The sequence below is a fragment of the Botryllus schlosseri genome, chromosome 15 (genome assembly GCF_051294905.1).
Source record: "Botryllus schlosseri isolate E-star chromosome 15, Bs_hap1, whole genome shotgun sequence".
NCBI lineage: Eukaryota > Metazoa > Chordata > Ascidiacea > Stolidobranchia > Styelidae > Botryllus > Botryllus schlosseri.
The window spans coordinates 17,089,061-17,113,098 of record NC_137250.1 but is presented as its reverse complement, the minus strand read 5'-3'; the positions used below and the strand labels follow the sequence as shown (position 1 = coordinate 17,113,098).

The window sequence follows — 24,038 nt, the reverse complement described above, 5'->3', positions numbered from 1 at the left end:
TTTTCCCGTGGCGAACCAGATCGATAAGGTGATGAGCGCCACAATGTCTCATTTTTACAATCAATAATAATACAAAAAACATATCATGGACATATAAAGTGGACCAAGAACCGATCCTGGAGGTACGTTGCAAGAGAATAGAGTTTCCCATACTTCCCTGCTAGTAACCGCTAATGACTTTCCTAATTCCCGGAAACGTATGTGGAGATTAAATAAATATATTAAATTTATTAATAATAAATTCAAAACTTCTTCCGATTTGATATACAATCAAATCCAATTGCAGAATTTTTCTGCTAATTAATGCTCGTCCCGACTAATTTACCCAATCGCTGCGCCCACACCGTGACCGAAAAACTTCACAATGTTATACCATAACCATAGCTTTTTCCTCTGATGGATGGATGGTGGGTAAGATTATATTTCAATGTCCCCATATGATTACATTGTATGCTACATTGTTAACCAACTCGATGTACAATAGCATGTCCTCTCAGATAGACGTATATATAACTGTATTGTGGCAGTGGTCCATTCATGAGTAAATCAAAACTTGACTCTATGTATCGCCATTCTATAGGCAACGAACAATTGCACCGTGAAACAGCGCAATGATTTTTCGTACTATATTTCTTTGATTGGATGGATCCATACACTTAACTCACACACACATACCAAGATGATTTTGTTTCTCAAATAATAGTCGCTAAACGGAAGGCATTGATATTATATTGACCATATGCGAGTGATAAGTATGAGAATATGGGTTTGCAAAATTGATTGAGAGTGTCCGGTTTAGTGGACAATACATTCTTCCTTCCCATGATCCATAAAAAAGTATGAAACCATATGCTCCAATCTTTTCTTTCATCTCAATACAAGTTTCATCATGATGCAACGTATTAGAATCATTTGAAAGGGCCGTTGTTCCTCATTCAACAGGATTCATGCGTCTTCGACTGTGTTCCATATGGATGAGCTCAAAATCAACAGTCGACACGGCTGCTTTCTCGTGATAACAATCGAGGTCTTTATGTATAGAGATTTTTTAATGAATCAAGTAAGCAAGAAAAGATTGTGATTGTGATGATGATCATTCATATTTTGTCTTGTATGTGTGTGCGGTGTCCCTGTTTACTATATAAGATCGTGCGTCTGCTCATGATCATCATCGAATCACCTTCCAAACCAAGCAATATGAGACTTCGTACAGCTTGTTTGTTGGTATTATTGTGCGGAATCCTGGCGGCGGAATCTTATGGACGGCGTAGGAGGAGACGGTACACGTACAGTCGCAGAAGACGTTCGGTGCGTTAACTATTATAACCTACGTTATATTGCAATTTTCCTAAAGCTGTCCACGCGAAATTGATTGCCGCCCATGAAATTCGTCAGAAGCACATTGATAATATTTTGCCAGCTCAATTTGGCTGTTATGCGCGTTGCTGCACAGTGCACAGCTGCGCAGTTGATGCACATATGCATCGCAATATTTTGAAGCATCTCGATTACTGACAAAATGTTTTGGTATACGTTCTGTTCTGACAAGTACAAATTAATTGTGCAAGATGGTTGCCCCACGAGGTGGTCTCAGTTATCTCAACAGGCGATATTCTGATTATTGTGTAACAATTAGGGCCAGTTTTTATTGCACTAAACTTGCACCTAATTTTAACAACATTCGCAGTGAAAGTTCCATTTATGATTTTTTTAAATTATCAGAGTATGAGATACTCGAACGGTCCCGTTGTATAACCTAACAGCTTAAAATTTGCAGGGTGTCTGCTTGTTCCGTCTCGTTCTTCGCTATTCAATCGATCATACAGGCATTTGTATGTTATGTTATCCCTGTCAAATTGGGTACTTTCGCATTTCACGGACGGTCTGGCGAGAACGCCAAAAATTTCATTTCTTGCCAGTATGCAACAAGAAAATAACGTAATGCTGAAATAATTTTCCCAAAGATTTCAAACAGCATAGCGATAAGTTGCGATATCAAATTACTACAAAGAGTTTAAAATAGGATTACCATATTTTGGGAATCTGAAAAAAAGGACACTTTTTCAAAATTTTGAGACTTTCAATACTGGAGTAAAATCCAGGTTGGTAATTTCTCCTGACTTTGTGGTCGGTTGACTAAAAAAGGTCATCTTTCCGGCCCAAATCCCGAATTATCGGTTTTCTATGAGATTCTCCTTGCGATGACTAAAGAAAAAATGTCATTTTTTTTGCTCACGTTCCGGAAATCCCGTCGGATCGTTACTTGGCAGCCAATTTCCTATATCTCTGTTCAATTTCCACGTACATTTAACCAAAATTCTCAAAAAAGAGGACATTTTGGCGGCCTCTGAGGATACTTTCAAAAGAGTAAAAACAGAGGACAAATCCTCTTAAAAGAGTACGTATGCAATGTTCCCACGCGTACGCAATTGCGCAGTGCTGAAACGGTCTCCGCGCACAGAAAATCCAAGCTGCGCACCCAAAATCCGGAGTAATGATCTTTTTCAGTCGTTACGCACTGTTCTGCAAGGGGCCGCGCAGTGAGTTGGTGAGTGCGCGCAGACTCGTGAAGAATTAGAGGGAACGTTGGGCGTATTGTAACCCTAGTTAACAACATCATATTGCATACATTCTGAGTATCTAGAGAGCTGCCGAAGCTTTAAAAAAGTTGCACAAGCTGCTAAAACTTCCCTAATAATACGGGTTGTAGATACCATTTACTCCGTCTCAACAATGAGCACAAAATATTAATTTTGGGTACATCGTCAAAATGTTTCTTCGGGTTTATGCATGCTGCAGAGTCGTCGGCACGGGCCACCATACGGATTCGAAGCGTGTAGTAGTAAAAGCATCAGTTAGCGCTCTTGGGCGTTCAATTTTTGTCTTTTGAACATTTAAACATAGCGTTCGTTTGTGACGTCGAAAAGCCAGCATCCATTCGTTCGGCTATATGCCTAAAAATACATAACTTGAATCTACTATGCTTGTGCGTTCTTCGAACATAGCAATTTTTCCTCTCATTGGCTGCTCAGCGTGGCATATTTTGTAGTATATTTTATTAATATTTCGCATGAACGGTTGGATCGCTTTGTATTCGGTTTATTGGCAATTTTTATCAGTTGAATACACCACAAAATTTGCGATATGATGACAAGATAGGAAGGTGTCGAAACGACTTGGAGTAGTCTTTGGAATCAGACACCCACTTTGGCTTGGTCTTGGCGATGTAAGGAGGATGCATGCACACTGAATGAAAGGTTAAAGTATAGAAAAAAGCAAGCGACAAAAATAGGGTGGCATGTCACGGAAGGCGAGATCGATAGGTCAGATCGAGAATTACTCTCTTATTTTGGCCTTTAGTAAACTGCATGTGTCTCGATTTCGCCCGTGTTCACATTTAATTGTTTTGCAGTATTCTAGATTGAGTGTGATTTACGGCTCTGCTCCCAAGGCCCTACCAAGACCTTACTACCTTGAGTTGGTGAACGGCGTATGGCAAACCCACTACTATGATTCAAAGGAGGATGAAGCGGAGTTCGGTTTGTTTGTTTGTTCGATATTCATGGTGTTTCAACTACATTGGTCATTTTACATCAGGCCGATATTATTTTATTATTGATTCCGTATTACCGACTTGTAGCATGGCCGAATTCCAGACTTTTATACGACACCGCTTACGCAGATAATGTGTAGATAAACCCTCAACACTTAGGTAGGAGTTCTGGCGTCGACCACGGTCGGACTCGAACCCGCAACCAATTGGTGTTGTAGCTGTGGATCATACAACTACGCTATCTCGACATTGCGGAGTTCGGTATGACATAATTTAGATATAGGCTACCTATAGAATATGTTTATTGTTCTACTAGTAACACTCCGGCGCTACAATACGAACATCATTACACCGAGGCGTTTTTCCGACACTTCGCGATTTTGCAAGTTAGATAGTACTACTGGGAAATTTTTAGCAAATGGTCTGATTTATAATATGATAATGCGATGCTTGAAAATATTTCCTTGACTTTCCATAGCTTGTCTTAGAATTTCAAACATTTTAAATCTCTGATTTTCGGTCAGATGTTCGAAGCGTATGGCGATGTGGCGGTACAAACCGAGTATGGTTCATGAGATTGCGCTGTTAAAATATGCCTTTTGCATAACTATATATACTATGTATGGCTGCCTACTATACTGTGTTGCTGGAAACACAAATGTGTGATGTAAAGCCATGACACCAAAGGCCACATCACCGGTCAGGCGGTGTACCCAGCAGTGGTAACAGTTTTGTCCTCGAGAACGAGGCGTCATGCGTTACAGTCCCCGTCTGGGCTAGGGCCTATCTTCTGCTACGGCAGTAATACATGGTTCCCCTGCGGCCCTACATGTTATGGTATATCAGACCGGTAACACCGTGCTACTACGCCATGCACATCTAGCTTTACATTGTGAGATTATGTTAGGGTTACCATATTTTGGGAATCTAGAAAAGGGAAACTTTTTCAAAATTTTCAGACTTGCAATACTGGAGTAAAATCCACAAAAAAATGGTAAATTTATCATGACTCTGTGATTGGTTGACTAAAAAAAGGTTAACTTCCCGGCTCAAATCCCTTATTACATTATTTCTATGAGATCGTCCGTTGGGTGACTAAAAAAGGTCATATTTTCTGGCTCAATTCCCGAAAACCCCGTGAGACCCCGTTACCTATATATATCTGCCTATTTCCACGTACATTTAACCTAAATTCTCAAAAAAGAGGACATTTAGGCGTCCTCCGAGGACACTTTAAAACAAGTCAAAAAAGAAGACAAATCCTCTTAAAAGAGTACGTACGGTAACCCTAGATTATGTAAATACCTTGATTTAGATGAAGCCGACAACGGATTACCAACTGCTGCACAGTTGGCGAAGGCGGACAAGATTATCGCAACCAACGGTGACGATGATGCGGACGCATTGCTTCATGATGAAGGCGTACCGTAGATAACTGAAACAGATTATGGAACCCTTGGGATTCCGCAACCCGACCTTTGATATTTTTAGCGAAACGGATCAATGATGTTATTAATGCAATAAAAGGATAGTAGGCATCAATTACAACATGCTAGCGATAGCTCGCACCTCAGATAGCATAGTGTTCAGTACACAAAAAAAATCAGGGACTTCCATCTATTTCACGGATTTAATAATTTGCGCAAAGGCGGCTCGTCACAAACGCGGGTAGTGAGACATAGGATGAAAAGGGTGAAAAAAGAGACTTTTTTAGTCAGTATTCGGCTTATTCTGACATGAAAATATGAGTCCCCTAGAGCAGTACAGAAATGTGCATAAGGGTAATCTTATTTGATTAAAACTTGCACGCTATGCCTGTTGCGTATTCACAGGATTGGGCAATGCGCTTTGACTCAACTGATGCACGAATAGGGCTGTATTATCGGTAGATTCGTGACACTGCATGGATAGACAGTCAGTACCGTTACCTCGGAAAACAAATGCTGCATGATGTGATATAGCGAATCAAACTCATTAATTTTGAATTGTTTTGAAAGTACCTTTTAGCTATAATGTCGCGGTGTCGAAATGCTTACGCAAAATGCTCCCTGTTGTGCATTTAAATAGAACCCAAATAGACCCACATATTGAGAGAACTTTTCCTTCTCATCGTTGCCGCGAAGGGACAATTCATGAAATCCAATAAACTTAATAGCATCAATCACCCGACAGAGAACATGCGGAACAAAATAAGTCAACTGCTGTACATGGTAGACAAATACTATAACGATTTAGGATATATGCAGATCAGAGTTGGATCAATTGTAATTTGTAATTGAGCTGAATGTAATTATTACATTTTTTCATGTAATTGTAATTGTAATTGAAGCATTTCTATTTTGTGTAATTGTAATTGTAATTGTAATTTGATCAAAATTTTGCTCAATTACAATCTCAATTACATTTTCATGGAAACCTGACAATCACAACATAAAAAATAAAAATCAATCATTTATTTGTCGCATCAGTGAAAATCCTGTACGGACCAGGATGACGATGAGGGGCCTTAAGGCCTTAGTAAACACAAACAGTCACCACATAGCCTATTTACATCGGTGTTCTATGCGTGCTGCGTTATAACTAGATAATTCAGTCACGCTAAACTGTTTCCCGTACTTCAGTAGCGACAGAAAACTTTGTGAAGTACAATATAGGCTAAACCAATCGTTCTCAAACTGGGGGCGTGCCCCCTCCCCCTTGGGCGGCGTGAAAGCATCTGAACGGAGCGCGACGCTCCAGTGAACTTAAATCTTTTCCGCGCTTGGCCCGATTCACCTCCATTTTATGGTTATTGCTCGGTGTATAGTCTGAATTTCGTATCGGATAATTCTCTCATCAACAGTCATAACTTCCATACCATCAAACTATATGTAGGGATTGCTAACTTTATGGTTTCATTGTGTGTTATGACGATAAGGGGGGCACGAAATATTTACTGTCATAAAGGGTGCGTGTCTAAAAAAGTTAGAGAACCAGTGGGCTAAACTAAATCTTAATATTTCAAAAATGGATGAACAGCAAATAAACTCTTGTGAAACCTGTTCTGAACCATTTCCTACACCACCCACAAAGTTTTTTTAAATCTCTGACCAGTACCGAGGCTTGTTGCATCAATAGAAAAAAAAATTCAAGTTTCCAACCAAGGCTTTATCAAACTTGATCACGCATTTGTTGAGATGTTATCCCAATCTTACCTCGAATCTTTGCCAAATTACTTTGACCAAAAAATTTTCGCACCCTAATGTTCATCAAATGCAATCTAACAGTTTCCAAGCAAGTGAAAATGTAAATGCGAACCAAAATATTGTAATTCTTAGTTATCAGGAGGTTCTTTCCTTTTGCATTTATTTTAATTTTACGCACCTTATCGGTATCATCCTTATCGCTGATGCCTTACCAATTATATTTCATTATCCTGACTCAGCCATCAGTAGCCTAATCGTTTGATTACATTTCATTGACTGTCCTGTATAGCCTATTCCCTGTTAGTCGCTCAAACCTTTGGTTCTTAACAGTCGCTTGAAACCTTTTTCTGTGCTTGTAGTTTTCAGTACTCATGATTAGGAATAGTTCGAATACGTTCGAGTTTTTTTGTAATTAAAGGGTATTCTACATATCAGGAATGAAACATGAATAGCTTGAGATTGTTGCTAATTACGTCGTTGCGGTTGTCAAAGAACACCTCTTTACTGAATCAATTACCTGTTTAAAAGTAATTGTAATTGTAATAATAATTGTAATTTGATATTTTAGCATTGAGTAATTGTAATTGTAATGTAATTGAAACGTGCAAGGAAGTAATTGTAATTGTAATTGTAATTGAATTAAAATATTGTAATTGATCCAACTCTGATGCAGATATATGCAGATATGTGCAGATATATGCAGATATATGCAGATATATGCAGATGCAGACACCATCGTAATATCATATAGCTATTCGAGAGAAAAGTGGCTGGTCAAATCCAAAGTCGTCCAATTTTGCGCTCACTAATTTTGCCGAGTAAACTGAATAAAGGAATAAAAACGTTGATTTCTTTATTGTCAGTGACGTCCGGAGAATAGATAACTAATGCTGTGTATAGTTATGAGTGTTACCAGGGCAAGAAAATATATCCCCGACCATGGGTATTTACAATGGAACACACAAAAATCGCCGCAATTGCTTTGCGCCTATAAATATTAAATTCTTGTTAATATTGTTACAGCACAGAATCACAGGCAAGGCAAATTCCCAGTTGTCCTATGGGTCTAGCTGTCACTAAACTTGAAAATCTATACCTGATATTCACTTGCAAATAGATATATCTTGTAAATTCTCGTCAAAGCGTTGTGCAGATCTTATGTCGTTTATGGTACAGAGTATTTCGTCGTTCGCAACGAACGGGACTTTTCAATCGAGATTAAGTCGTGATTAGCCTGGTAGCCGCATATGGTGACATCGAAGTGCACAAGCCCTACTTCAAATTACATCCTACTTCTATAGACGAGGCAGTATTATGTGCAATTGTTAGGGTGTTTCTGATTGATGGTATACCAGGCGGAATTCGGTGGTCGCCTTTGACACATTCCGTGACGGACTCTATGGCACTTCTCAAGAATCTCACAAAATGGCCTTATTCAGCGAGTCTTTAATTGAAGAAAACACCCATCGCTTTCAATGAGATATCACTTCCGCAATCTGACCATTGTGACCATAGCTAGAGCCATATCATTCAAAGAGACAAGGAAGTTGAATTGAGACGCCAGGATAATAGCATATAGTTGGTAACCCATATACACACTTGACGCTGATTAGAAGCGTCTTCATTGCGCATGTAGTTATTTGCTTATATTCCATCGCGTCGTGTCTTTCTTCGATTGAAAAGGCATACTGCGACAGTGCGAAACTGAATAGACGAATACCACTATGTGAACAGATGGGCGCGTGAAGAAACTGTCCTGCTTCCGCGTACGGTATAAAAGATCACGCCTGTCATCGTCACAGAAGGTTTATACGCAAGATTCGAAGCAGGATGAAACTACGCGCGACTTTGGTGTTACTGATTGTCGCTTCTCTGCTGCTGCTTGCTTCAGGAGCACGACGGAGGAGACGGTCGCGTTCCTCTCGACGGTGGGGTTCCTCTCGGCGGCGGTCGAGTTACTCTAGGCGGCGGTCGAGTTACTCTAGGCGGCGGTCGAGTTACTCTAGGCGGCGATCTACAAGTGGCTGGCACCAAGCTTACAATTCGGTCAAACGATTCGGAAGTCGTGTATACCAGGTGTGTTTAGTTTACCCCAACGTATTCAGGTGGCGCAACCGCGTCTGTTCTCGGGAAACCAAAGTCGGGCCCGACTTTTCGATGCTCTAACCAGCGCTGTGGAGTCGGTAAATTTTACCGCAAACTATAACTCAGACTCCAGACATTTTCAATAGACCGACTGCAACTCCGACTTCGACTCCAGAGTCTTTAAACGTACCGACTCCGACTATTTTCCTCACAGAACTCCGACTCCGACTCCAATAGAACTACAAATTTAATTCGAAAATTATATGCCACGGCGACGCTGAAATGATTTTCAGATAACCATCCAACGTATGCGAACATATTATTCACGATGGCATGCAAAATTGTTTCATTGTGGTACACATCTCGAAATATTCACTGTGAAATTAACATGGAAGTATTCATTTCAAAATATCCTTATTTATATGTTACAAGTTTTTACAACATGGACAAGCCTCGCATACTAATCTAATGTGTATGAATCATTCAAACATGATATATATCCCATCCTGTATAATTAGAATGTGCATATGAACAATAGCAGGGTAGCTCTTGCGCATGACTAAGCAACTAATACAGAGATCTACAAATTTTATTACTAAACACTATACTGAAGAAAAGTATACACATTATGTATTACACTACCAATAAACGATGGTCAGAAACAAAATCTGAGGAGTAGTAAAATAACATACGTCTATGTCTACATCTACATGCACGTAGTCAAGTAGCCTATTCGTGGACATTTGTCCAATGTCCAGTTGTCCACCCATGTGGCTGAGCTACTTAATAGAAATATTTTTGATTTAGTCAAGTGGGAAGCAGTGTTTGGTTATATTTTCATCAATATTACAAGTGACGTTGTCACTTATAAAACCAGACCACGTATTTACTGTTTCATGATATCACGGTGTAATTTCAAAAGTTGAACCCATTTGTAACTGCATCTTTAGGGTGGCGAGATAGCGCAGTGGTATAATCCGCGGCTGCAACACCAATGGGTGCGGGTTCGAGTCCGACTGAGGTCGACTTCCGAATTCCGATATCTAAGTGTTGGAGGTTTACCTAGGCTCCTCCTCGCCACCTCATCCGCGTCAGCGGTGTCTTACAAAAAGCCTAGAGGTGGGCCGTGCTATAAGTCGGCAGTTACGGAAAAACAAAAAGAATATCGGCCTGGTGTAAATGACCATAGTAGTCGATAAACACCATGAATACCCCAAAAACAATAAACAAACTGCATCTTTAATTTTGTGTTGGTCGCGATTTGGTTGGAAGTTTTTCCTCTAGCATATTGAATTGCAATTTGCAATAAATGTCCAGTTTTATCAATGTAGTTACTAATAAATGTGACTGTTGGACTGTTGGTACATACAAACCCTATTTTATTTATTATTAGCAATTTTAAGAGAACTTTGAAAGCACTTGTTTTCATGTTAAAGTTGTTGGACTCGGAGTCGGATTGTAGAGCATTTTCACAAACTCCGACTCCAACTCTAGTCAGTATTTTTTCACAACTCCGACTCCGACTCCAAGGCGTGCTAAAAAGAGACTCCGCCTCCGACTACATCAAGGTAAAATGAGCGAAACCTCGACTCCGACGACTCATACACTTCGACTCCTACTCCACAGCCCTGGCTCTAACGATCGCAAGTGATACTTGCTCCCAAAAGGGGACGACGTTTGCAAAACTGTTGTCACTCGCTGCTCAGTGTTCATACGGATGAATTATGGCGTCTCAGCTAGGCTAGAGTATACTCGAACCTGAATCGAGACTTCATTGTAATGATTCGAGTCGAGTGGAGACAGAGATGATTTTTCGAGTACTGAAATTATACTCTCTTTATCACTATAAGAGTTAATTTATCACCGAAAATTATCGTTTCGATAGTATTTTACACCTCGATTGGCAGTATTGCAGTGCAAGAAACAAGAACACAACGCCCATGAAGGAGCGATGAAGTAGGCATGGTCGAAAAGATACCAAATTATATCTAACGCAATGTCGAACTAGTGTTATATTCTTTGCGGTGGTATATAACGTACTTATCCTAACTTTCCACATCTTCAGTACTCTTATAACTCTTAAAACGTCAGTAACTTCTACTCAGCTCGAAGCGTAAACCGCCATTCAGAATCGGATCACTCAGGTTCTCGATTTTGCCCAGTCCGGCAGCATCCTTATAGCATTATAATGGAAGCTAGTGTAAAAAGTGTATGTATCACAGATTTGAAATTTTTCAGGCATGGGGGACGCACGGAGGACAGGAACATGGATATGAAGGGGGACATGAGGGATATCAAGGTGGACATGAGGGATATCAAGGTGGACATGAGGGATATCATGGACATGGATATGGAGGTGGACAGGGGTATGAAGGTGGACATGGCCATGGAAATGGTCATGGTTATGACATCATGCCTGACGATTACAATGACTTCGGTATGATATAGTCCTGCAGGCGTATGGTCGCATGTATATTTTCGAATTTCAGGTCGGCTATGTGATATCGATATTTTTGTTGCATCACCGTCCTATTCACAATCCTGAACGCCTGTCGAAATTGAGCGACAATATTTATACTGGCGAATCCCATGGTCTTGCAGGCCATGTGGATAAAACACGGCTGAGATTGTGTTGCAAAACATACATTATTAATATTCATCACAGGCGACATTCAAAACACTAGTTTAGTTTTGACCGTTACAAAACATTCATTGCTTCCAATATTACTTGACGCAGGATTTTGTAGTTGTTACCCACAAAAAAGATTCATATCAATTCTACAGCCCAAGTCGCGAAGCGAAATGAGTAGTTTTTTATATTTGCAAAAAAATCGCAATCGTATTGAACAATTCATTCGCCTAGCAATGCTATTCGATCAAAAACCATAAAAAACTGGCAATGCACTTCAACAGCGGAGTGCAGGACCGTATGTGCTGTGCATACATTAGCGAAGATTCTAGATCAATGGAAAATTTACCATTTTTCGGGTTTTTCCACCAGTTTTTCACGTCTGAAAATTTTTAATAAGTGTCTTCTTTTTAGATTTCCAAAATATGGTAACCCTATTATAAAGCATCAAAGCACTACCCATCACTTGACCGAATGACTGTTTGACCTATTGCAGCCTAATAAAATTTGTGACTGCTTTAGATCAATAAAAAGCTCACAAAATAGAGTAAATTCGAGAAGAAATGGACAGCCGCTGCCGGGTTTTGCCTGAACCATAGATTTCTGACATACGGATTGTTGCACAGCACATGACACGCGGTTTAAACGCCGAGAGGCCTATACTGCTGAGCCCGGTAAAAGCAGCAGAATTGGTTGTCATATAACTGGTAATCCGAGCGTCCAAATTTAATATGTCTAATATGTCTGGTCTTAATCGAAAGCAAGTCTTGCACTGATTCAGAAAATACAAATTTAAATATGGCCAAGGCAATGCAACGAACCAAAAATGGTAATAAAAATATGAAAATTGGCATTGCTCCGAACAATCACTCGGCACCACTGGCCATTGTTATGGTCGTTGTGTTGCCGCGTATCTATTGTTCAGAATGATCGACCTTCGGCGGCTAGATTTCGATTCGTAATTTTGGAATCAGTGCTGCTCTAGCTTTCGATAAATACCGGGCATGTCAAATTATTCGGACGCTTGGGTCGCGAGCTATAGGACTACCAATTATGCTGCTTTTAGCCGGCTCAGCAGTACGCATCTCGGCGTGTTCGACCGTCAGCCACGTGTTGTACATCTATTCGTAGATTAGCTACTGTTCGTTCAACTAGAAGGTTAGGGCATATTGCATTGAAACAGAAGTGACGTAACGTTAGCGGTCTACTCACAACTTCCCTCCAATCCTACTTAAAAACTCCAGACTCCAAGCCAATCAAGAGTATTTTATAAATATAAATTTTATTTTATGTCGTAAATATATTCCTTGAAATTTTGTGGGGGCCGCAAGAAGGCTGACTGGGGACCGCATGTGGCCCTCGGGGCCGCGGTTTGGAATCACTGTTCGAGATAGAAGATGGAATATCGTAACTCGCCAATGAAGGGTTGCTGAAATCAGCCAAATATGCCACGGTTTTCTGCACTGACTCTATCGAACAATCTACGATCATATAGAAATAATGAGGTATATGGAATGTTTTACCTATAATATGCATACGGACAAATTGCCGGAATATAATTTCTAAAAGATACCTTACTCATATCAGTGTTGACCAGGTTGGAATGTAAGAGCCTAATTGCGATGCATTAGAATATGTGATTCCAGCGTTTGAATTTTTTCAGACATGGTAGAGGGAGGCGACATGTCCGATCTACCGGCGCAAGACCAATTCGACAGCAATGTGGACGACTTAGCACTCGGTGACAAAAAAAGAAGAGACGCCGCAACTGTCTGAATATACCTGGAATTCTGATTTTATGCTTCGCTTAACAAAAATTTTATCAGTTATTTGTCTGTTCAATAAACAAATTTATAATTGCATTCCGATTTCCAACGACGGAGGCCGGAGGTCGTATTGTAATAGGGTTCATCAAACCACTAGGTGTCGCCAGACTTTGGGTGGAAATCGCAGTTGTTGCGTACGCGATACCGTTGTCAGAAACCTGTAGGCTGCTTTCCCGACTGTAAATAATGGCTACAACGTGCTCTACTTGGACCGTGAGCTCGTTAAAGGATGAATTAAAACTTTGGAACAACGCCGGTTAACACCCAAAGTCTGGCGACACCTAGTGTTTGATGGACCCTGTTGTAAGCGATTTTAGGCTACGCTGGAGAAATTGAAGTTGGTGGGGATATTTTGGCAATGTTGACGTATGGAATTCAAAGACGCTTTACATCCTGCAAAACGTCAACTTTTGGACCTATTTCTGGTTTCCATACAAGCCGGATAAATTGCGACAGCAGCGACTTTGAATTGGTGACCGACTCACACTATTTCGGGCCTATCTCGTTCATGTCAATGTGTTACATCATCAATTTGACTTTTTTTAATGCCGGAGGTCAACAATACAGTCAGTTATGCAATCCAATTTGATGTCCACGTAATCCAACTTCTGGTACCCGATAAAAATAGACATAGCAGCCGTGTTCCATGGAGGCATAGACTCTTGGACTCTTGACATAGACTCTATGTGTAATGATTGTTAGTTGTTATTGTGATGGTACTGCGATTTCTAGGATCGCCAAGTGTCTAGCACCGACTACGTGATCTGAACACTTGGTGGACACATGACAATGAATATCGTCCTTGTCTGAACTGGCTGCCGTGAGGACGCAGAAACAAAGCTGTCTAGAACTATTGTGCATCGCTCTACATCGACTATACTAGCAGGTCTTCCACATAGTCACACATGCAGTCCTATCATAATATATAGTCGATAGCAAAATCAGTGGGTCGCCGTTTCCAAACTGGCCGATATTCGTATGTATAATTCCAGGGCCGCTACTGACCGCAGTCGTGCGTAATAAAGAGTAGGCCTACGACAAAATCAGAGGGGTGGAGATCACGATACTCGACGTCACAACAATCAAAATCACCACTCCCAATGATTTTACTACGCGCAGGATTCGATGGACAGTTTATTTTCTTGCTCTCGCCATCAAACTTTCCCATTGCCAATACGCTGACACGACAGATGCATTGATTTTCCAATACCTTCAGCGTTTCCCGACGTTATTTTTCTGCAGCAAACCTCATCCTAGCGTGTTTTCCATATCTGCGCTGAACCGGCGATAAATATGCACTATGCCTAGTGCAAATGCGCAATAATCCCACCGAGTGAGAAACGTAATTTCCATACATTTGTTTGGTTTGGATATAAGCGAAAGGTAGTCGCTATTTAGTTCCATTCACTACAGGTCGTAAGCAATATGAAACTTAGCACGGCGTTCTTCTTACTCGTACTGACTACGGTCTTGCTAGTGGTATCGTCGATGCCACGAAAAAGCCCAAATGCTAGACCAAGAAGACCGGCTGCAGCCCCAAGCATCAGCAGGCGAAGAAGACGTCGATTTTGGAAGGGTGTCAAACGCTTTGCCAGCACGGCGTTCAATACGTTCCGGCAGGTAGGCGCGTATGATTACAATTGTCGACGTGGTTACCTCAAAATTGCTATGCTTGAGTAGATTACAATTTCCGTGGTTGAAATATCCTTGAAATGTTCACATTATCCTTGTTCATTGCAGGTATACCAACCACAAAACCCATACAGGACGGGCGGTGGAAATCCTTATATGCCGGGAGGAAATGGATACGGAAACGGTTACGGAAACGGATATGGAAATGGATACGGCTATGGCTACGGTGATGACGCCCTATCTAACGAATACAATGAATTCGGTACGGCGATACATATTCTTTATAGTTATAACTGTACGTTAACAACTGCTGTAGGACTATATGTATGTATTGGAGATGGAATGTTTGCAGATTTCTGCTCAGCAGCGATTTCAGAAATTTGGTTGTGTCATCACGGCGTACCCTTATCGGCGCCAATAGTGGCTCATTCTTCATGGTTTGGGACAATTGCCTTGGTGATCTGAATTGCATATACACAACGGAAACGGTTATAATGATAAATACTTTCGAAAAGTAATGTAATAACAGCAGACATAAACGAAGAGGGATACTGACAAGTCTTGCGAGGGGGTCTATTGCCAAAACTCAATTATTATAGACTTGACTTGACTGCTTATTGAAAAGGCGAATAATTTGTAAGTAGATGTGTTCTTCATGAGTACTCTGAAGGAGTACAAAACTTTTCTCTATGCGTATATGCCATAACAGGGGCGGGCAACTTTTCCGGTCGGCGGGTCTGATATGGGAAAATCAAGTAGGCTATTTCGCGGGCCGTATTACAGAATCGATACATTAATCGCGTATTTATCCACCTATACAAGGAATAAATCGCATTTAATCTAACCTTTAATTTTAAAGCATAGTGACCAAAACAGCATTTAATCAATTTATTGACCTAGTGCACTTCATGTAGCTGTTGAAGTCAATCAGACATCTGCAGTCGACGAAATTTGTCCACAAGTTCTTTGAACTCTGGTTGCATGTCGGATGTAGAACCCTTAGTAAAAACTGCACGTGAACATCAGTTAGATTGGAAACGCAGCCCTGTCTTGTTAATGTTCATTGTTCGTGGTAGAAAATTTTTGCTCGTAAATGTATCTGTATAGACCCGAACACAACAAGTTGTTTCAGGACCATCTTTCTCACTTGGATTCATTCTGTGACGCATAAAATTTTTCAATACTTTCATATTAGAATTTCACTGTCAGGGTAGAAATTCTCAGCGGGCCGCTCAAAATTCCGCCGAGGGCCGAATCCAGCCCGCAGGCCGTATGGTGCTCGCTCCTGTGCTATATATTATACCGATATGCATTTGAGTAACATTGCAGAACAAGTTGATCTATGTTACTAATATCACCTATAGATTGAGCTTCAGTGTACTTACTGTACGTACTACGTACATGTGGATACCACATCAATTTTTGTGATTCAAAAATGAACGAATAAACCAATGGAAACTGTATAGGTACAGTGCTTTGCGTAAGTATAGCTGAATTCAATAAAAATGAAAATAGCGTGCAATGGATTGTGAATACAGAACCTTTGCCCAATATGGCTTACAACGAGGGTTGCATTTAAAACAAATGGTTGTTTAAAACAAAGGCCTTTTTACAAAAATAAAACATAATTGTTTTTTTCTAAGTTGTATAATTACGCAACAATTGTTTGAATACTTTCCAAAAAAACATGTTGTATGAGCCTACAGACGATTACCACCGGATATAGCCGACGTATACGATATATGGGATGGTTGAAACCCTCGAAATAGTCGGTTCAACAGCTATAGTACGTAGAGATAGATCGTAGGTACGGATTGAATGTTCTGATGATGATGACCGCCGACCGTAAAAATGCTGCATGACGATGTAGTCCTGGTTAAAGATATTTTAGATTCGTATATGACAGCGGCTATAAGAAGACTATTTCGTCAATTGAGCTATATTTACTCTATATTTTCAATTGTCAATGTCAATCCACTATGACGTCTCATTTGAATATTCGTGACGTCATGGCTTGAAAAAAACAATAAAAAAACATGTTTTAAACAAGAGCCTTGTTTTAAGCATGCCTGTTTTAAATTGATTTTTGTTTTAAATACAACCCTACTTACAACTTGGGCTATTTAACTCCATTTAAGACGGGGATGAAGACATCGAACCAAATATTGCGGAGGTGAAGCTGATGACCGAAATTTTGAAACAAGAAAGACAAGAAGGTGACAGCGACGAAGCGGTGGATAACGGCCAGGAATCCGCTCAGCTAGCGGCTGATAGCCTGCACTCGTAAGCTTACAGATGTGAGAACATCCGCAATGATTTTGGCTTTTTATCATGGACGTGAAAGGCTTTGCCGCTATGTCCAAATGTTATCAAACAAAGTACATATAATCTCCATTCATTTCCTATAGTATTCACAACTGTTACATGTGAAAATGTTCAATGCGTGAAATAAAATCATTCCGTCATAGTTCAAGTATATGTGTCGCGTGTGAACCGTTGGTGTCTGAGTTATGTCAGAACTGTAACTGTTTTTCTACCCGATGACTTTTCGATACATGAGATTCATGCACCAAGCTTAGAACGTAGCCTATACTGCAGTTCAATATTTCAATTTAGCGAATCAAGTTGAAATAGCAGCATTTCAGGCGTAGGCCTACACCTGAATATTTGCTATACTTTGATATTGTCTCAAGCTTCCTTATCCTCCGGGCGCCATTTCAAATAGGCACGTTTACGAATGTTTATGCTGTAATAAAACATAACTATAATTCGTGGAAATGCCTATAACAGTGGTTCCCAACGTGGGCGATATCACCCCCCAGGGGGCGATTTGGTGGTCTGGGGGGGCGAAAACGGACGAAGGGGGCGATATGGGACGAAAGCAACGAAGGGGGCGATAGGGGGGCGACGGCGCGTCAAGACGGCTATATTGGAGTCGGGACCGTAACTACCGCACCCCAAACCCCCCAATTGGGAGTGGGGGCCCGAACTCGAAGGCGGCCAAAAATAATTTCGTGAATTAACATAAACTGTTGAGTAATTTTTGAGAAATTCATTCAACTTTTTTACGCGATTTTTTATTTTCATATATCTTGACTTTGGGGTACCCGTCCCCCAACAAAAATACGCATGATTTATGGAAATGGGAGACTTCGGCGTCAGCCATTACTGCGCCACAACGCACCAAGACATATGAAGTTAGAGGCCACGTAACATGCGACTCCGAGAAGTGTACCAGAACGATCAGCGACGAGAAGACCTTGGCCGAAAAGGAATGCCCTTGTGCTGACCGGAAACTTCGACATATATACATATATGTTTAATTTTCCATATGTGCCTCAATTTTTGGCGTCGAATGTTTCTGTCCTGGCGACCTTAACCCTACAGGACAAATGCTATCCTGCAAAGAAAAAATTATTTGCCAGATAGAATCATGTAACGAAGTCAATATAACAACGATTCCGCCTAATTTCGTGGCAAAAGCAAACAACGTGATGGGGGTCGGTTTATCACCCTATGGGAGCCCAAGACCAAAGTTTATTGGGGGGCCTGACGTGCCTGAAGTGCTGTTTCGTTCCTGCCAATGGGTATACGCCCGAAGATGTTTAATTATTATTTAGGTGTGTCCTACCTTTTCCAACACACCATACTCAGCTCTACCGGTAAATCTGATTACGTGAGCAGAAAGAGGATGAAAAAATTCATAGCAATATATATGCAATTCCCGACCATATTGACCGATTCAAACATGAATTGTATAAATTTGTGGCACTTTGCGCGTTTAGGCGAAATACGGTGACTCACCAAACAGTACATGAAATAGGGTATAGCTGATATGTAGCGAAAAAGATCCCACTGGCTGACAGGGGGTCTGAGGTGGTTTATCACCCTATGGGGCCAAAGACCAACGTTTTAGGGGGTGGCGAACTGCTGTTTTGCAGTTCCCGATATTTGGGGGGCGATGATCGGTGTGGAGCTTCAAAAGGGGGCGATGAGTCGAAAAAGGTTGGGAACCACTGGTCTATAACAAGGACTATGGGTTACAAATCGGACGGGTGCTAACGCACTCTCTTTCCGGTGATCAATCTCCCTGTAATCCCATTTCATCATTGCCCTATCCGGTTTAAAAATATCCACAACACACACACACCCTTTCCGTAACAAACTGAGTCCGATATTAGGCTATTTACGAACGGTCCGGCATATAGGTAAAGACGCAGGTGAAGGTGATGATTGCACAATGCCATCAGTTTTTCTTTGATAATCCCGGGATTATCCTTAATCGGTGGATAATCCAATAATTATCACTCAAAAACTGGAATAACTCCGCTTCTACGGCTTGGAATTGAGTCAAATTTGTTTTGCATAGTTTTTGAAGACGGCGCAACAATTTTATTGGGTTGGCAGAAAAATTTGAAATTTTTTTTTTTTGCATTTTTGGGCAAATTTGAAATTTTCAAACTGTACGATTGCGTCGTTTTTTAAGGCAACCAAACGATTTAATAACGTATCCAGCAAGATTCTGGAAAAAAGGTTATTTTTTAACAGCCCTAATGCACATGGAACAATCGCATGTCATAAATTGATTTGCATTAAATAGGGAATCGATTTGCTGCATGTATGGCAATCATTTCACCATAGAAAAAGTACTCATTTCTATTATACCGTGAATGTTGATTTGAATATGGAATTTGTACGTCTATGAAGATGCGACGTAAGTGACTAGACTTGGGCATTGGCCGCGGTGTGAGTTCAACTTGTGGTGACATGAAATAAACGGGTGAAAATCCGTTGCTTGACAAATTTGATAGGATCAAAATTAGGAACATCTCAACAATTCAAATCACCACAGTCCCGATTACGTAACTACAGACCAGCGACTGTGCGCACGCGCCCCCGGATAATAAAGCGCGAGGGCATGCCAGTTCAAGTTTCTACCGCGCAATGTCTTCACGTTCCAACTGTGAAATCATGACTAACGTTATGTCAAAACTCAGGTATTACTATACGGTTGCATTTAAAACAAAAATCAATTAAAAACAAACATGTTTAAAACAAGGCCCTTGTTTAAAACATGTTTTATTGAATTTATTTCAATTCATGACGTCATCAATATTCAATCGTGGCGTCATAGTGGATTGACATTGACAATAGAAAATATAGGGTAAATAGCTCCTTTAACGAAATATCTGTACTATTAATGATGAACCGAATATTTTGAGGGTTTCAACCATCCCATATCGTGTACTTCGGCTAAATCGGGTGGTTATTGTCCGTAGGCTCATACAACATGTTTTTTTGGAAAGTATTTACACTATTATGGCATGATTTTACAACTTGTAAAAATGCACTTTTTTAAAAAAAGCCTTTGTTTAAAACACTGTTTAAAACATGTTTTAAACAAAGTATTTAAACAACCATTGGTTTTAAATGCAACCCTATGTATTACTCTCCGGCATGTCAGGTGTAAATGCGTATCAAACCACTAAAATCGCACAATATGGATAAGTTAAATATTATCACATTCGATTACAATCGGACTCGAATGTCGACGGCCGGAAAGAATCGAGAAATGGGTGCATTTTTCAATCACTAAAATACAATAACACTAGTAGTACAAAATGACGGTGTCAAACGTGAGTAGTGCTCACACTCAGTTTTGCGCACATAATTATATTATATATCGCATGCGTTGGGTTGTTGATCTTCAATAATAATAGTTATCGTCAGATCATATTTTCATCTGATCAATAAACACATGATATGCAAAGCGATACACAAGACACAATGCGATGTATCGATGTACATTGTACACTTTAAGAAAAGAATTGCTACTATCCTCCAGGAACTACTGGGCCCAGGTCTCAGATAGATTGCAGATTCGACGAATATCTTGTAACGATTGCAGGCACGAACATATGCATATGCAGTAATAGAAACGCATAGGGTTGCATTTAAAACGAATGGTGTTTAGAACACTTTAAGAGTGCCTTTTTAAAAAATTATGTTTTTTTCAGACGTTGTATAATTATGCCGTAAATGTGTAAATACTTCCGAAAAAACATGTAGCATGAGCAGGCCGTGTTATTTTTGGCATATGCCAAAACTGCCAAAAATAACTTATTTTTGGCATTTTTCGATTTTTATTTTTGGCAGTTTTGGCATCGTCCTCTAAATAGATAGTTTCAGCCTCGAATTAGTCACAAAAACGCTTTATTTGGGCTAGTTTGTCAAAAGACACCACAAAATGTGCAGCATCCACGTATAATCAGTGCCAACAAACAATAAGAAAAAGGAAAAACCTAACGATTTCATAGGTTAATAATATCAAACGAAACCACAAAATGTGCAGTATCCATCGGAATCGGTGCCAATAAGCAAAAAAAAAAAGAAAGAAAAGTCTAACAAGCACGCTCAACAGCTGATTGTTACAGCTGTTGAATAGACTTAAATCGTTTGCACTGTAACAGTGCTTCCAAACTCAGGTCAACTAAGTTTCTGCTAAATTCTTTTCTCGCCCAGCGAATCTGGGAAATATCGGCTTCAACAGTAGCCGTTGAGGGAAAGAATGTTGCCAGTCATCCACAAAAGGTTTTCAGAGCTTCAAAATCTTTGGAGGGCCGAACCGGCTTCCATGCATCATGAAAAGAGATCACTTCGCCAGTGCCATCGATCTCATCGCGGAAAGAATTTTCTTCCCGATCCTTTTCCAGGAGTTTCATGTGTTGTCTCTCAACACATTCTATTTAGTAGCCCTACTATCATTTCTCCTTCAGTCTACCGATATATATTCGGAGGACTTTTGTCACTTCAGGTGGCTTTAATATTACCAACTCGCATGGAAGAGTCCTGGGAAGGTTAGCTTGTTTAAGAACATTGACGCAACAAGACTGTCTGGCAAAACGAGACTAGGCGGCTCAGAAATAGCCAGACAGTTTGTTGCGTCACAATGTTCAACTCGATCACAATGCAAAAATTGTGGTTGATTTTGGGACTTCCAGTTCCATGAGCAGAATATATTTCAGATTTTAATAATCAGTACTGCGGCAGCTTCTCATTGATACCCGTTTTATCAAATTTAGTGCTCGACAAGCCGGTCAAAAATGGTTGTAAAACTGCCTTTGGACAAATGGAAAGTATGACGTAAACCAAATGCAGTCAGCCGTTCCATCTCGCTGTGCCCACACCATTTAGGACACCTTGCTTTCACCCCTAATGGGTGGGCTGGACCCAGATTAAGAAACCTGCCTTTCACAAACGCTCTTCTCGCTTGTAACGAGGTCCTGCTAACACAACACCATGAACGAAATACACTATTTGACAGGCCGTGTTATTTTTGGCATATGCCAAAAATTGCTTATTTTTGGCATTTTCAAATTTTTATTTTTGGCAGTTTTGGCATCTGGCTCCTGAAATGCCAAAAATAACACAGCCTGAGCATGAGCCTACGGACGGTTTGCACCCGATATAGTCAGCATAACCTTTAGGATACGGAATAGTTGTAACTCTCGAAATCGTCGTTTTAGGGTCAACAGCTATAGCACGTATAAGATATAGATCAGGCATGGGCAATTATTTTCCTCCGCGGGCCAAATGAGAAAAATAAATATACGTTGGCGGGCCGCGTGAAAATGTTTAGCTATATTCTCCAGCGTATTTTAATTTTATTTCTGAATTGCATTGTTAATAAATGCTGCTCCTTGAATGTGTTGATATTAGGGAATGAGAAAGTGACGGTTAATTAAAAAATGTCTATTTGCTGTCATGATTCGAAACAATGTTAAACATGGTACATTTTAGCTCTCTTCAAACCGCTATTCACGTTCTTCTATTAAGACTCTAAAGCAGTGGTTCTCAAACCTTTTTAGGCACGTCTCCCTTTATGATAGTGAACAATTTTGAGCCCCCTTATCATGACATCACAAAATGCAACCAGAATGCTAGCAATCCCAACGGATAGTTTGATGGTATTGGGTATTATGACTGTTGATGAGCGAATTATGAAGTATCAAAGTCGGACAATACACAGAGCAACAGCTATAAGCTCTAGTGTATCGCGCCTAGCGCGAAAAAATTTTTTCAACAAAATTCGGCTTCGCGCCACCCTTCTGATGTTTTCACGTCTCCCAGTTCGAGAACCACTGCACTGAAATGAATATGCAAAAGTACAAAGCTTATGTTTTCTTGGTCGCTGCCATCCGAGCATTGTGCAGCTTAAATAGCTTTTATGTTGAGAGAAGCTTGCAGTTTTCTGAACTTCGCCCTCTCTTGACCGAGTGTTTCGTGTTTTTGTCAATAAGAACGACTCTTATTAAAATTCCTATTCTCGGCGACATGCTCGGCAAAAATGGAAAGGATGGGTTTACCCCTGACTCCAGTATGCGAATATTTAGTGCTCTAAATTCTAAGCGTTCTTTGAATTTCAGTTTTTGGCTTTCATTTTTGGCATGCCCGTTAATCTTTTATGTGTGATAGATATGACAGAGTCATAGTAATCGCGAGCACTGAGCGACTTGTCTTACGAGAATTCGCAACAAATTGAAACACACACCGTATAACGCGTAATGTGACAATGGCGGCGAGTAAGGTTTGAACTAAACTATATGGAAAGTGTGATTTTTTGTGACTTCAATTGCTACTCATACTTTGCCACATTGCCTTTAATTTGAATCTGGATTACGCATGCCATTTACGTAGGCAGCGTAATCGTCGCATATTAATGAACAGGCTTCAAAGCAAACGAATTTCCTGTTCATTTGATACAGCCTATGGTTTTCGTCATTCAAAAAGAAAGTTTTATGTTTTGAATTCGAAGAAACCTTTCGCGGGCCGCACAGAATAGCTTCGCGGGCCGCATTTGGCCCAGGTCTGAAATAGATCATTGGCGCATACTGGGTGCTCTGATGATGATGACCGCCGACCGTAACAATGCTGCATAACGATGTAGTCCTGATTAAAGATATTTTCGATCCATTTATGACAGTGCCCCGGGGGTAGGAAGCCTTTTTTGTGAAAGGAGCCGTATTTATCCTATATTTCAATGCCAGCCCGCCATGACGCCACAATGGAAGATTCGCGACGTCAACATTAAAAGAAAAATCAATGAAAATATGTTTTAAACATGTTTG

At 40.4% G+C, this 24,038-nt stretch overlaps 3 protein-coding genes across 4 annotated transcripts; all 3 read left to right on the top strand.

Annotated features, from left to right (window-relative positions):
* The first annotated feature begins 1,145 nt into the window (after nt 1-1,145).
* Nucleotides 1,146-5,101, top strand: LOC145457989 (uncharacterized). Its single transcript, XM_080336277.1, has 3 exons — nt 1,146-1,308; nt 3,413-3,539; nt 4,869-5,101. The coding sequence occupies exons 1-3, from the start codon at nt 1,162-1,164 to the stop codon at nt 4,982-4,984; spliced, it is 390 nt and encodes a 129-aa protein (XP_080192403.1). The 5' UTR covers nt 1,146-1,161; the 3' UTR covers nt 4,985-5,101.
* Nucleotides 5,102-8,486: 3,385 nt separating this feature from the next.
* On the top strand, nt 8,487-13,314 carry LOC145456653 (uncharacterized). Its single transcript, XM_080334744.1, has 3 exons — nt 8,487-8,814; nt 11,062-11,260; nt 13,116-13,314. Exons 1-3 carry the CDS (start codon nt 8,569-8,571, stop codon nt 13,226-13,228), a joined length of 558 nt encoding a protein of 185 aa, XP_080190870.1. The 5' UTR covers nt 8,487-8,568; the 3' UTR covers nt 13,229-13,314.
* Nucleotides 13,315-14,665: 1,351 nt separating this feature from the next.
* Nucleotides 14,666-17,386, top strand: LOC145457900 (uncharacterized). Of its 2 annotated transcripts, none has more exons than XM_080336195.1 (3): nt 14,666-14,898; nt 15,019-15,172; nt 17,061-17,386. In XM_080336195.1, exons 1-3 carry the CDS (start codon nt 14,704-14,706, stop codon nt 17,195-17,197), a joined length of 486 nt encoding a protein of 161 aa, XP_080192321.1. In that variant the 5' UTR covers nt 14,666-14,703; the 3' UTR covers nt 17,198-17,386. The 2 variants fall into 2 exon arrangements, with proteins under 2 accessions (XP_080192321.1, XP_080192320.1); XM_080336194.1 differs by having other exon boundaries at nt 17,049-17,386.
* Nucleotides 17,387-24,038: the final 6,652 nt, after the last annotated feature.

What these genes read in the sequence shown, in the direction of transcription:
- LOC145457989 (XM_080336277.1), top strand. Translation starts at nt 1,162, where the DNA reads ATGATCATCATCGAATCACCTTCCAAACCAAGCAATATGAGACTTCGT. An exon ending in ACAGTCGCAGAAGACGTTCG is followed by an intron (nt 1,309 to 3,412) that starts GTGCGTTAACTA and finishes ATTGTTTTGCAG; the next exon opens with TATTCTAGATTGAGTGTGAT. An exon ending in GGAGGATGAAGCGGAGTTCG is followed by an intron (nt 3,540 to 4,868) that starts GTTTGTTTGTTT and finishes ACCTTGATTTAG; the next exon opens with ATGAAGCCGACAACGGATTA.
- LOC145456653 (XM_080334744.1), top strand. Translation starts at nt 8,569, where the DNA reads ATGAAACTACGCGCGACTTTGGTGTTACTGATTGTCGCTTCTCTGCTG. An exon ending in TCGGAAGTCGTGTATACCAG is followed by an intron (nt 8,815 to 11,061) that starts GTGTGTTTAGTT and finishes GAAATTTTTCAG; the next exon opens with GCATGGGGGACGCACGGAGG. An exon ending in TGACGATTACAATGACTTCG is followed by an intron (nt 11,261 to 13,115) that starts GTATGATATAGT and finishes GAATTTTTTCAG; the next exon opens with ACATGGTAGAGGGAGGCGAC.
- LOC145457900 (XM_080336194.1), top strand. Translation starts at nt 14,704, where the DNA reads ATGAAACTTAGCACGGCGTTCTTCTTACTCGTACTGACTACGGTCTTG. An exon ending in CGTTCAATACGTTCCGGCAG is followed by an intron (nt 14,899 to 15,018) that starts GTAGGCGCGTAT and finishes TGTTCATTGCAG; the next exon opens with GTATACCAACCACAAAACCC. An exon ending in TAACGAATACAATGAATTCG is followed by an intron (nt 15,173 to 17,048) that starts GTACGGCGATAC and finishes ACTCCATTTAAG; the next exon opens with ACGGGGATGAAGACATCGAA.